Here is a 14,480-nt window from a genome sequence, read left to right as displayed (position 1 = left end):
GTGGAATAGAGGGATCTGTTATAGCGGTGGATTAAGGGGGAATAGAGGGATCGGTTATAGCGGTGGATTAAGGGGGAATAGAGGGATCGGTTATAGCGGTGGATGAAGGAGGAATAGAGGGATCGGTTATAGCAGTGGATTAAGGTGGAATAGAGGGATCGGTTATAGCGGTGGATTAAGGGGGAATAGAGGGATCGGTTATAGCGGTGGATGAAGGGGGAATAGAGGGATCGGTTATATCGGTGGATTAAGGAGGAATAGAGGGACCGGTTATAGCGGTGGATTAAGGGGGAATAGAGGGATCGGTTATAGCAGTGGATAAAGGAGGAATAGAGGGATCGGTTATAGCGGTGGATTAAGGGGCAATAGAGGGATCGGTTATAGCGGTGGATTAAGGGGGAATAGAGGGATCGGTTATAGCGGTGGATTAAGGGGGAATAGAGGGATCGGTTATATCAGTGGATTAAGGGGGAATAGAGGGATCGGTTATAGCAGTGGATTAAGGGGGAATAGAGGGATCGGTTATAGCGATGGATTAAGGGGGAATAGAGGGATCGGTTATAGCGGTGGATTAAGGGGGAATAGAGGGATCGGTTATAGCAGTGGATTAAGGTGGAATAGAGGGATCTGTTATAGCGGTGGATTAAGGGGGAATAGAGAGATCGGTTATAGCGGTGGATTAAGGGGGAATAGAGGGATCGGTTATAGCGGTGGATGAAGGAGGAATAGAGGGATCGGTTATAGCAGTGGATTAAGGTGGAATAGAGGGATCGGTTATAGCGGTGGATTAAGGGGGAATAGAGGGATCGGTTATAGCGGTGGATGAAGGGGGAATAGAGGGATCGGTTATAGCGGTGGATTAAGGAGGAATAGAGGGACCGGTTATAGCGGTGGATTAAGGGGGAATAGAGGGATCGGTTATAGCAGTGGATTAAGGGGGAATAGAGGGATCGGCTATAGCGGTGGATTAAGGGGGAATAGAGGGATCGGTTATAGCAATGGATTAAGGGGGAATAGAGGGATCGGTTATAGCAGTGGATAAAGGAGGAATAGAGGGATCGGTTATAGCGGTGGATTAAGGGGCAATAGAGGGATCGGTTATAGCGGTGGATTAAGGGGGAATAGAGGGATCGGTTATACCAGTGGATTAAGGGGGAATAGAGGGATCGGTTATAGCGGTGGATTAAGGGGGAATAGAGGGATCGGTTATAGCGGTGGATTAAGGGGGGATAGAGGGATCGGTTATAGCGGTGGATTAAGGGGGAATAGAGGGATTGGTTATAGCAGTGGATTAAGGGGGAATAGAGGGATCGGTTATAGCGGTGGATTAAGGGGGGATAGAGGGATCGGTTATAGCGGTGGATGAAGGAGGAATAGAGGGATCGGTTATAGCGGTGGATTAAGGGGGAATAGAGGGATCGGCTATACCGGTGGATTAAGGGGGAATAGAGGGATCGGTTATAGCAATGGATTAAGGGGGAATAGAGGGATCGGTTATAGCAATGGATTAAGGGGGAATAGAGGGATCGGTTATAGCGGGGGAATAGAGGGATCGGTTATAGCGGTGGATTAAAGGGGAATAGAGGGATCGGTTATAGCGGTGGATTAAGGGGGAATAGAGGGATCGGTTATAGCGGTGGATTAAGGGGGAATAGAGGGATCGGTTATACCAGTGGATTAAGGGGGAATAGAGGGATCGGTTACAGCGGTGGATTAAGGGGGAATAGAGGGATCGGTTATAGCGGTGGATTAAGGGGGAATAGAGGGATCGGTTATAGCGGTGGATTAAGGGGGAATAGAGGGATCGGTTATATCAGTGGATTAAGGGGGAATAGAGGGATCGGTTATAGCGATGGATTAAGGGGGAATAGAGGGATCGGTTATAGCGGTGGATTAAGGGGGAATAGAGGGATCGGTTATACCAGTGGATTAAGGGGGAATAGAGGGATCGGTTATAGCGGTGGATTAAGGGGGAATAGAGGGATCGGTTATAGCGGTGGATTAAGGGGGGATAGAGGGATCGGTTATAGCGGTGGATTAAGGGGGAATAGAGGGATTGGTTATAGCAGTGGATTAAGGGGGAATAGAGGGATCGGTTATAGCGGTGGATTAAGGGGAATAGAGGGATCGGTTATAGCGGTGGATTAAGGGGGAATAGAGGGATCGGTTATAGCAGTGGATTAAGGGGGCATAGAGGGATCGGTTATAGCGGTGGATTAAGGGGGGATAGAGGGATCGGTTATAGCGGTGGATGAAGGAGGAATAGAGGGATCGGTTATAGCGGTGGATTAAGGGGGAATAGAGGGATCGGCTATACCGGTGGATTAAGGGGGAATAGAGGGATCGGTTATAGCAATGGATTAAGGGGGAATAGAGGGATCGGTTATAGCAATGGATTAAGGGGGAATAGAGGGATCGGTTATAGCGGTGGATTAAGGGGGAATAGAGGGATCGGTTACAGCGGTGGATTAAGGGGGAATAGAGGGATCGGTTATAGCGGTGGATTAAGGGGGAATAGAGGGATCGGTTATAGCGGTGGATTAAGGGGGAATAGAGGGATCGGTTATATCAGTGGATTAAGGGGGAATAGAGGGATCGGTTATAGCAGTGGATTAAGGGGGAATAGAGGGATCGGTTATAGCAGTGGATTAAGGGGGAATAGAGGGATCGGCTATAGCAGTGGATTAAGGGGGAAGAGGGATCGGCTATAGCAGTGGATTAAGGGGGAATAGAGGGATCGGTTATAGCGGTGGATTAAGGGGGAATAGAGGGATCGGTTATAGCAGTGGATTAAGGGGGAATAGAGGGATCGGTTATAGCAGTGGATTAAGGGGGAATAGAGGGATCGGTTATACCAGTGGATTAAGGGGGAATAGAGGGATCGGTTATAGCAGTGGATTAAGGGGGAATAGAGGGATCGGTTATAGCAGTGGATTAAGGGGGAAGAGGGATCGGCTATAGCAGTGGATTAAGGGGGAATAGAGGGATCGGTTATAGCAGTGGATTAAGAGGGAATAGAGATATTAGAGGAATGGGTTGGACTAAAGGTGCACTTCCCATACAGGTTTAGTGCAGTGTGTATATCTTTTGTTATTTAATTTTATTGAAGTCCACCTTTTCTGCCCGTTTCAATTTGCCATTTTTCTCCATTGCTCAATCTCCCCTGCCAAAAACAAACCTTGCTCAGCAGTAATATAGTAATGGAAGTCACTTCCTGGTTTAGTTAGCGCTCACTGCAGAAGCTGCAAAGACTGGGTATTTGCAGTAAATGCAGGAACTTCTAATGTGGATGCCCAGCAGACGTTTGGATGCAACGATGTCCTGTTAAAATCCTTTCAATGTGTAACACAATCCTGTCCATGAAAATGATTTAGAACATCTAATACTGTGATGGCAGAGAGTTAAGGATGGACAAGATACATACGCCCGTATGTCCGTATAATCGCTGCGGAGAGCTGGCATTGTGCTGGGATGTCCTGGTCCATTCCCAATGGTTTTCATGCTGGTTTCTGAGCTGGAAAAGCCTCTTTACATTATACTGCACGCTGTCTGATTTGTAGAACTGGGATGAATGCCCAGGTCCAAATCAGAACGGCAGATGCACCATCCTCCCTGAAAACCCACAGGCTGTCATGGCAGGTGTTTATTGCTCGAATTAGCCAACAATCTATCTTCCCAAACGTCACTGCAGAGCCTTCAAACTGTAATACACGTAGCCTGACCCTTCCCCAGCCTGTACCCGCCCAACGTATATAGCGATTGGGTAACAGACTCCCATTGGTTCCCTTTATCATACTGAACACCTGCTCCCCCCTGAACTCGGCGTGCTGCAGTGCTGTGAGTGACGCACATTTGGCAACATACATCTTTTACGTCTACTAAGTCTGAGAACGCCGTCTGCGTAACTTAGCCGTTTTGTGATGTTAATGCTGATGGTTTACTGATATCTGTATGTTTTCTTCACAGAGAATCAAAAAGGACGTCGACAAGGGGACAGTACACACGGACATGTTCTTACTGAAACAAGAGAAAGCAGGTAAGTTGTGTTGGTTCTCACCCCTGTAGAGCACCATAACCACTCCAAAATAGACTGCTGAAATCCCACCTCCCTAAAATGGAATAGAATTGTTGGGATATAGAACACATTTATCTTGATGGCACTCTGAAAGCCAATGTTTCTGTTCCCTCTTTGGGGGGAATGTACCTCACACCTATTGCCAAATGTAGCCATCATTGTTTTCTTGTTAAACCTCTTCATGACAAAAGGTTTCACAAATCCCATTACATCACCATGGTCCTGGCACAACCATTCTGCCTCTGTTCTGTATTGTCAATTTATAAACTTTATCAGCATAAATCCGCAAATACACAGCACCACCCAGCACCACAATGCAAATAATGCAAAACCATTTCCCTGTTCACACAGCAGTCTGTGCTGAAAGAGCACGATTTCTGAAGGCTAAAGCTATTAATGCAAATGTTGGTTTATTGGTTTCCATGGAGATTGCTTGTTATTTAATATGTTACCCTGGAATAACACATTGTTTTGATTTGATAAACATGGCCTTACATCAAAGACTGGTAACTTTCAATGTTTATACCATCATTCTTCTCCCAAACTTGTCTAGTAAAGATATTTCCCCACGCTTAATTTAATTCACCTCACTTGCGATCCGGCTGTTGCCTTCCTTTTTATAGCCTTTAGACGGGTGACTACTCAGAGGGTTAATTATTGGAAGGATTAAAGGATTGAGATTTTGTATTCTCTTTCTTTTGCCAACATTATATAACGAGCTGAAGGAGGCTGTTGCCATCAGTGTGTGGCACTGTATAATTTCTCCATTGGGCTGGTGCTGTGTACATACGTCCTACACAGAAGCCATCAGGTGGTAAACTGCTTGATACTAGGGTTGCTAACTAACAATTAGAGATGCCAGCGGGCTGGCTGCAACATGCTGCATCTTGGGAGTCCAAAGCAGAGGCCTCGTGGGGGCTGAGTGGGGTGTGTAGCTAGGGAGAATAACAGGGTGTGTTTAACGCCAGCATTGTGTAACAGCAAAACTGAGCATTTTATCTCTCAATACCGATAGATCTAATGCCTAAAGAGATTGTTCAGGACTCCCTCACTGGTACCTGAAGCTTGATTCCTATGGTGACCCCCGTTTTAAATAAATTATAGGGATAATCACTAAAATGTGAATTGTTAGGAAGTGTGTTTTCAAATGTTAGGTCTTCTTTCTGTTTGGCTACTTTGGTGTAAAATGTGAATTCCTGACAAGTCACATTTTAGTGGCTAACATTGTGAGTTAAAGGCGCTAAGCAGGTTGATAGTTTTTTTTTTTTTTTTTTTATGAAATAAAAATAAGCTTGTATAGAGAAAATCTTAAAATACAAACTGATGTGTTATTGCTACGGTGCCGATCCTGACTGACAAGAACATTAGATTCTGCAGTACTTTTGTCAATGGACATGACTGCTGAAATGTTACATTCATAGCGGCTACGTCTGCATTCCATCTGTTGCAGTAGATCACACATTACAAAAATTATTTTAATAAAGATCTTCATCTCAAAAATGAAACACCCCCACTCCTGCCATTTCAATATACTTGACTCCCTCCTGGACTATTAGATTGAAGGAATTCTTTACATTCTTATTTGATGGCTTGCTGGGTCCTGTGCCACTAGGAAGTAGTTATACATATCTGTAATTCTTAAAATAAAAACAGAGCCCTGAATAAACCAGCTGATCTTCCGTTGCGTCTGAATGAACACATGTCCGTGGGGCTTGAAGACTTAGTGGGACCATATGGGTTGGAATGGGTGATTAACCCTCAGAATGTAGTTTGGCATTTTTGTAAGAGGCATCGCTTTAGTGATGGATCCACTGAGCTGTCAGTTAAAGTGGAAAGGCGAGTGAAATGAGGATGTATTTATTGACAGCATCATTGTGGTATCTGCCCTTTTATGTTTTGCTTTTTATTTTAGTAACTTTACCTAATTTAGTAGTTTAACGTTTCCGACCTTTCCATGTGTCTAGATGCAGGTGTTTTGAAACTCTATTTATTTTACAAATATTTTTAACTCCGTAATGATATTCTCCTTGACTTCTTCTTCAGACAAATGGATGTGGACCCGGCTTAGTCCCTCAGGGGTAAAACCCACCCCCCGCACTGGATTCTCAATGGCCTTGGGGCCCAATAACCGAAGTGTTCTGTTCGGAGGAGTCTATGATGAGGAAGAAGAGGAAAGTATAGAAGGAGACTTCTTCAATGACATCTACTTCTATGATCTGGGGAAGAACCGATGGTTTACCGGGCAATTAAAGGTAAACCGGTTCCTTTTTTATACAACTGTGGTTCCGCAGGAGGTCTTAGATTTAATCGTTCTCCAAGTTAGAAGAGAATGGTGCTACGATCTTCACTCTGTTACAATTCTAAAGTGGATTGTTCTTTAAGAATCCTACAGGAAATTCTGTAAGGAAATAGTTAAAGGGACTATCCAGTGCCAGGAAAACAATCGGTTTTCCTGGCACTACAGGTCCCCTCTCCCTCCAACCACCACCCATCCCTGGTTGCTAAAGGGGTGAAAACCCCTGTAGTGACTTACCTGAGACCCCCGCCGATGTCCCTCGGCGGTGGTTTCGGGTCGTCGCCGCTCCTCCCCTTCATCCCGTCAGCCGGCGGGGGAGACTGATCCCGCCCGCCGGCTGAGGAGATCTAATGCGCATGCGCGGCAATGCCGTGCATGCGCATTAGAGCTCCCCATAGGAAAGCATTGAAAACGCCTTTCAATGCTTTCCTATGGGGAATTGAGCGACGCTGGAGGTCCTCACACAGCGTGAGGAAGTCCAGCGATGCTCTTGCACAGGTTTTCTGTGCTATGAAGCAGGAAGTGCCCTCTAGTGGCTGTCTAGTAGACACACTAGAGGAGGAGTTAACCCTGCAAGGTAATTATTGCAGTTTATGAAAACTGCAATAATTAACTTGCAGGGTTAAGGGTAGTGGGAGTTGGCACCCAGACCACTCCAATGGGAGGAAGTGGTCTGGGTGCCTGGAGTGTCCCTTTCGCCCTGTATACCATTAAAAATGTGAGGCCTCCTTATTGATACTTTCACAGCACTCAGGAACCCTTACACAAGCATTATACATCTCAATCAACCTTCTAAAGACTGTGCTTAAAACAAGATTTTAAATGAATCCCGCCCTGTATTTAAGCACCATGTGCAAAATACCGGAGGAAATTTCAGTAAGTTAAGGTTACAAACGGGTCAAAGTATAGATGTTCATGTGAAAGCCCTTTCTGTCTTGATCCTTCTCTATGTTTTAATTTATTTATCTATTTTTTGCCGTTTTACTAGAACAAGCTATTGACAATTTGTATGCTCTATTACATTGTGAAATGATCGGATGCCTCGAACATGTTACTTTGTCTGCTTTAATAGTGATTTATAAATAATGTTAATGCACCACATAAATGTGTTGCTTCCTTGCACCTTATTTGTGCAATATTTCAAAAAATTGAAACATCATTTGGTGATTACTGAACATAGTTGTTTGTCCCTGGAAAGAGTATTGTCTCAAAAAAAAAAGAACCACGTGTATCAATGCTATGCATATTCTAGTATTTTGTTTGTTATTAGATATGTCAGCCTAATCTCATCCTAATTCTGTCATTCACCAGAGGGCACACAAAATATGGTTAACTAGCTATGTTATGTTACAATTCAGGGATCTAAGACACAAAAGAAGAAACGTCGGCGCGGAGATAAGAATGCAGACGTTGGCGCATCAGAGTGTAGCAAGGAGGAGGATTCTAATACTGCAAAACCTGTAGAAATTATCAAGGAAATTGTGGCTGATGACGGTACAGTGATGACAATAAAACAATTGATTCCCGCTTCAGTGGAGTCAGAGAGCGAGGAAGAAGATAGTGAAGAAGATGAGGAGGATGAAGGCGCTGCAGGGCCATTAGTGGAACCCTGTCCACGGTCTAACACGATGATGGCTATTAAGCAAGGAATTCTTTTCATATATGGAGGGATGTTTGAAGTTGGCGATCGCCAGTTCACGTTGAACGACCTCTATAGTCTTGATCTGCACAAGATGAAGGAATGGAAAGTCCTGGTCGAAATGGATCCCAGTAAGTCTGAACGTAATAGAGCAATACTTTGGTCAGTAGGTCATAATGGAAACATATGGCACCCACTTTCTTTGCTCAATAACTTTGTTTCCAGAATCTCTTTATCAGAAAATAAACCAAAGTTGGTAGATCTCTTTATATGGAAAACGGCCTTTTCCACACAGTTTTAGTTGAGAAGGCCATGCACCTCTTTATACTGTACCCACACAATTAGATTTATTTTATCTCACCTCTGTGAATGGATACCATCACAATGCAAGTTTCTCACATTCTTCTTCATTTCCACAGAAACTCAAGAGTGGCTCGATGAGTCTGACTCGGAGGATGATGCAGAAGGAGCAGAGGGAGGAGCTGACGAGGATGAAGAGGACGATGAAAGCGAGGAAGACACAGGTAAGTGGATGAGAATAAAAACATTGCATTCAAAAGAACCTTCCTGGAAACAGCACGTCTACCTGTTACAGCCGCTTTGGGCTCATGTCTGTTGTGCTTTTTCTGTCCGTACATTATGTGAGAAATCTCACTGCTGCACATTTTTTTTTCCTTGTCTTCCTTTGTAATAGCTTTGTTTCTTATAAATTTTACGAGTAACAGTGTGCCTCTTTTGCAGATGAAGAAGACGACCAAAATAAAAATATTCAGACTTCTTAATGCGGACTGAGGAATATTCGGCTAAACTTGCCAAAGCCAACCTGGGCTTGGAACACAAGGAAAAGAAGGTTCTCAAAGTGTCACATCCCATGGCAAAAACATTTTGAGTTTAAGGACCAGGTTGTGTGGCCTATGCGTTTAGAGGAAAGTGGCTGCAAAATCTTTTATTTATATTTTCAAGGGCAGTCTACAATATAGAAATAATGATGGCAACAGTCAAGAAGGCTTGTTGATCTCCCTGATAACGGCAATGCATGAAATATTATTAAATGGTTGCCAGGAGGACTGACATCAGGTAAAAACCTTCTGAGATGACACTGAGCAGTAGTTGAATTTCTGAGACTTTACAGATGCCATACCCCCAAGCTTTAATCGTTTGCCCTGGTTCTGTGCACTGAGTGACCATTGCCTGGGCCCACAATTAAACTGTGCGATGTCTTTGCCTTGTTCATGACGCTGCCCACAAGATGACACAATTCAGTTTTGTGGTCCACCATTTGCATTCATCAGATGCACCTGGTCACTAGGTATAAAAACCCAGAAGTGCTGGTTACAGGTTTTCTGAAGCAGTCTTAAATCACCAGCTGCGTTCTGCGTGGGTCTGGTTTCCTACAAGATGTGCTTGTCACTACAAGTGACTGAACATGCTGTGTATAGACAGCAAGCCAGCGTGTCTGATGCAACATGATTCATAAACATCTCTCTCTGATCCCGATGGAAAAGGCTCTCAGTTCCTGTTGCATGAGGGGAAAAATAAAAAACTTGCATGTCCATGTTTAACCCTTTATAGTTCTTTTACGTTAATATTTTTTCGAATAATTATGATTATCTTCCCTGGAGAAGGGAGTGTGTAACCCAATGCAGCATTATCCCTTTGCACAGCACAGATAATTCTTATTAAACGAACATTATAGGGTCAGAAACACAAACATGTATTCCTGACCTTCTAGTGTTGAAATCACTATCTGGTCCTCTAAATATAAATCTTACCTTATTTCCAGTGGTGGTGCGCTGGTGTTTGGATTCACCTCTCCCCTCTCCCCCCTCATCCGCCTTCTTGGCTGACCTCAGCAGTGATAATCTCAGCCAATTACAATGCTTTCCCATCTGTAGACATTGGATTGGCTGAGATTGTCAATTCTGATGATATCCGCCAAGGAGGCGGTCTGGGGGCGGAGCCAAATGCATCCCTGGCCAATCAATATCTTATAGAGATGCAATGAATCAATGCACCTCTAGGGGAAAGTTCAGTGCCTCAATGCAGAGGGTGGAGAGGCTGAACATCAGTGCTGTATACTGTCTGAAGAGTGGCCACTGGAGGTATCCCTAGGCTGTAATGTAAACACTGCCTTTTATCTGATAAGGCAGTGTATACAGCAAAAAGCCTGCAGGGACAGTCTATACTCACCAGAACAAATACATTAAGCTGTAGTTGTTCTGGTGATTATAGTGTCCCTTTAACCCCTTAAAGACACATGACATGTCGTGATTCCCTTTTATTCCAGAAGTTTGGTCCTTAAGGGGTTAATGATTACCTGGTTTCTAATGTCAGATACACCTTGCAAATAAAATCAATGCTCTGTATTTAATCCAGAATGTTTGTATGACACCTAAAAATTATAAAGATTGATATTTACAACAATATAACTTGTGGGTGCACTATCTTTTCTGAATTACTAGCTTGTGAAAGCTGAGCCTCATGGGAGTTAAAAACATCTGTGGATCCAAGGGTAGCCATCACTGCACTACATGTAACTCCAACAAAGGGGGTTATCTAGGTAACAGACATTTTCATTAATACTATCTGATCTGTATCAGAATAGATAGGGAGAGCTGTCATCTTGCGTTTTCTCTGGACCTCTCAAGTTAATTCTTTTGATCGTGTTACCTGTAATGTATTGTGGAAACGTGCTGATCTTCAGGAACAGAGGACAGAGATTGCCCACTTCTCCCGTTGCAGGTAGAGCCTGCAAGGAAGATTGTGTCTTAAATCCCTACTTAACTGCAGCCCTATGAGCCACTTAAATGGTCCAAACAAAGACTTCTCTATGAAAAGCCTTTGATTGGACATCAGCACGGCTCATGTGATGTCACAAGGGGACCACCACATGGGTAAGCCAAGTTGTAATGGGAGCCTCTAATGAACCTGCCATAGAAGCACTAAGACCCTTAAGAGAAACGAAGTTGTTAATGCACCATGCACACAACGTGGAGAATGTATGTACCCCTTTTGAGTAATCCACCTTCCTCAATAGGAGGCACTAACAGAATGGAGGAGAAGCATGCGGATGTGTTGCATTATGGGTATTTTTCTGATTGGGAGAGACGTCATCCCATATATCACAACTCATGCGCTCTCACCATCCATACGTCAAGCTAAAAAGGAGCATAATATTACTATATGAAAATAATTAACACAACTTACCCATACATGGCATAGAACCTGCAATGTAACTGAACTGTCCCTTTAAGTACTCCGTGCTCCAATAAAGCTGCACAGTACTTTTTGTAAGGTGTCCTCGTCCCATTTAACTGCTCACCTTAGAGATAACACTGAAATTAGCTGGGTTCTACACACAGTGCACACATTGACAAGAACCTTCTGCAATCATCATGACATTGTTATACAAATTTAGGAATATTTAGAACCACTTTCATTTCAGATATGATGGGTAGAAAAATTAAATGTCTGAGCTGACAAGTTTCAGAATTCACATTAACCGTGCCATGGGGTGATCTACGGACCCATTTGGTCTGGAAAGCACATAAAGAAGAAACCTCTATAATTGGTATTTGCGTCACCTTGTGCGAGAATCTTCCTAAAGACAAAATAGATTCCTACAATCCATCATTTCAAGTACGTAAAACTTCAGGAAACCTTTGGCTGTATTTGCTAAAACCATAAATCATGTAACGATATAATCATGTGCCAATAGGACAGAAAATGTATAGTTCATCTTTCGTGCAAAATAATATGCAAATAAATTGAGCATTGCTAGGTATGTGTATGTAATAGAATTAATTTTAGGTTAAGTACTGTCGTTTATCTCAGTAAGAAGTACAACGAATTTAAAGGGGAAGTTCTACATAAAATAAAATAGCGTGATAAATAGGAATATATAGGTAAGAATCACAAACTTTGTAAAAAAAAAACACTCATGCGCAATACAAATAGGCTAATGACTTGGCACATCAGCTTTAATTTATGACAACTTTGAGAAAATCTTGAGCTGGAACTCTAGATGTTACACTGGGTAGGTTAAAGGACAACTATAGGCAACAGATGACGTAATCTCAAGTAAAAGGTTTGCAGAGGCTCTAACATTTCAGTCTTGCAATATAAAACGTTGCCGTTCTGTAGATACATTACAGGGTTAAATACACCTCTAGTGGCTGACTTCCTGACCGCTGGTATGACAGTTTGACTTTGTGACGTTTGCTACCAATTGTCACTAAATGCTTGTCCTAGAGAAGCATTGGATTGGCAGAGAAGACTGAGATGGGACAGCCTGCAGACAACGTCACTAGAGGTGGAGTGGGCGGCTACAGGGAGTGAGTCACAGTGCTGGGAAAAAAGTTTAACCCCTTAAGTATCAAACGGGAATCATGACAGGTCACCTTAAGGGGTTAAATAAACCCTTTTTCTATTTCTTTCATTAACGATAGCATTAGGAATACACGTTTTATATACCTAATGCTATGATGTTCCTTTAACAGCAGTTAACAGCCTGCTGTCCAGGATGCCTTTTTATTCTTACCTAGAATAAATATACTGCCCTAACTGTTTGTACGTTGACCCACATTTTAATACATGCCACTTTTAGCGATATTCCAAAGTAATAGCTTTTGCAACATCTTTTTATCATTTCCGATGTCTGAACGTTTTACCGGGGAAAGTATTTCATAAAATAACGGTTCTGACAGCAACAATGTATTGCTTATTATTGCTAAGCACATTTATTTAGGATTTGTTAAAAAAAAAAAAAAAAAAATGCAGAGCTGTTGAAATCGTTCTTAAAACAAAGTTTTCTTTTTAATTCTGTAGAACTTCCCCTTTAACAATCTTTTGTAATTCCTCACAATGATTAAAATAAACACATTTCAAATAAACCCATACAGGTGTGGCCTGTGTCACCCTTGACCTCTGACATCCATTCTGGCCACTCAAGGATAGTGGACACAGCAATGCATTAGAGTGAATCTCTGGAATATAACGTTAAGTGGATTTACTCGCACACAAAGACTTTTTACCCATCACGCACATTTTAATGCAACTTTCAAAGGGAGGACAGACTGGGGCAGGGGAAAATGTCAATATCTTTTGCATTCTCTCATGCCTAAACAAGCAGGACGTAAAAATAAATATATACTCCCCCCCCCCCCCCCCAAACGAAAAAAAAAAAAAAACCCAGGGGAGGAAAAAGGCAAACTGTGATTGAAACTCAATTCTGTTCCTTTGGAAGAATACAATTTAAAATTAAATGTAAAAAAAAAAAAAAAAGTTTTAAAACAAAGGTAAAACGTAGAAGGTCAATCCAAAAATTCAGCCGATGAAAGAGCCACAATTGCATTCCTGGCTCCAAAGCAACATCCGATGTTCTAGAGTTGTTGTTTTTTTTTGTTGTTTTTGTCTTTTTTTTAATTTATTTTGTTTCCTTTTTTTATTTTTATTTTGACGACTTTTTAAAATGATTTTTTTTTTTTAATGTCATTTTTTTATTTTTTGCAAACGGTGGAGCGGTTCAATCAAATGAAAAAGTGGATAAACAAAATGGCGACTCCAATGTTTAGCAAAATCACCATGACTACCAGGATGGGGGCGGAACCCTGTGAAAAGAAAGAGAAGACACTATAAGTAAGAGGAAAGGTTCCAAAGTTTGTGTTATTCAATGTAACCTTGCGTGGGCCAGACTTTGCACCCTGCTTGGTGTCCTGAATAGCTAGAAGGGACATGTAGAATTTAGACCCTGATACCGGATGAGACATAGTGAAACTGTGCTAATTAGTGGCTGTTAAACATGTTCTTACAATACGCTGAAAGTAGATTATTTAGCAAAGCATTGTGTGAGTTGGTGTTCAGTGACGGCTGGATTAGTTAAATTTATTTTTTTTATTTTTTTATTAATTTGCTTACAGTTCAGATCAAGGCACACCTGTAGTCAGTATTTATTTCCTGTGTTATTCAAAGTAACATCATTGTGTTTATGGGGTGGATTGGAGTTGAGTGGGAGCCAACAAAACACTATTTTTATTGTAACTCTGTATCTGGTTGCAGTAACTCTATGCCTTGGTTCTAGGTAACCTGTTGAATGCCCCATGAGGGCAGGCTGTGTTTATATATTAGGCCTGTACTGTAGCAGAGCGTATTAGAATTCACAATTGCATTGTGCGATTATGTCCTGAGCTGTGTTCACAGACAGGAATAGGAGAATTAAGATCCCGTCCTATAATAACTTCTATGCTTTCCATCTAAACTTTATCACACAGTAAATAAGCACAAGCATTCATAATATTCCCAAGCTCTCACTAAAGTCCAAGTCAAACTGTCTGCTATTCATTTCCTATTCAAATGGATGCTTTAACCACCGTAACCACTACACTTTACTATAACTTATGGGCACATTATAAAAGTCAGTTGTAAACCTATTCCTACTCCAGTACCCAAAAAAGTGACCAGATGTCACTCAA

The 14,480-nt window shown here is 42.2% G+C and overlaps 2 protein-coding genes across 2 annotated transcripts in view; one reads left to right on the top strand and one right to left on the bottom strand.

The window, feature by feature from the left end:
- KLHDC4 (kelch domain containing 4) overlaps positions 1 to 10,439 on the top strand; it is a 37,322-nt gene extending 26,883 nt beyond the window's left edge. The window contains exons 8-12 of the mRNA XM_063438838.1: positions 3,967 to 4,036; positions 6,119 to 6,327; positions 7,730 to 8,141; positions 8,430 to 8,534; positions 8,752 to 10,439. Coding sequence (XP_063294908.1) covers positions 3,967 to 4,036; positions 6,119 to 6,327; positions 7,730 to 8,141; positions 8,430 to 8,534; positions 8,752 to 8,792 — 837 coding nt within the window. The 3' untranslated portion in view covers positions 8,793 to 10,439. The remainder of the gene's footprint in view (positions 1 to 3,966; positions 4,037 to 6,118; positions 6,328 to 7,729; positions 8,142 to 8,429; positions 8,535 to 8,751) is intronic.
- Positions 10,440 to 13,472: 3,033 nt separating this feature from the next.
- The window catches only part of JPH3 (junctophilin 3), a 102,728-nt gene continuing 101,720 nt past the window's right edge, over positions 13,473 to 14,480 (bottom strand). The window contains exon 5 of the mRNA XM_063438169.1: positions 13,473 to 13,619. Coding sequence (XP_063294239.1) covers positions 13,539 to 13,619 — 81 coding nt within the window. The 3' untranslated portion in view covers positions 13,473 to 13,538. The remainder of the gene's footprint in view (positions 13,620 to 14,480) is intronic.

Source organism: Pelobates fuscus, chromosome 12 (genome assembly GCF_036172605.1).
Source record: "Pelobates fuscus isolate aPelFus1 chromosome 12, aPelFus1.pri, whole genome shotgun sequence".
Lineage (NCBI taxonomy): Eukaryota > Metazoa > Chordata > Amphibia > Anura > Pelobatidae > Pelobates > Pelobates fuscus.
The sequence above is the reverse complement of the archived record's forward strand: the minus strand, read 5'-3'. Positions and strand labels throughout refer to the sequence as shown.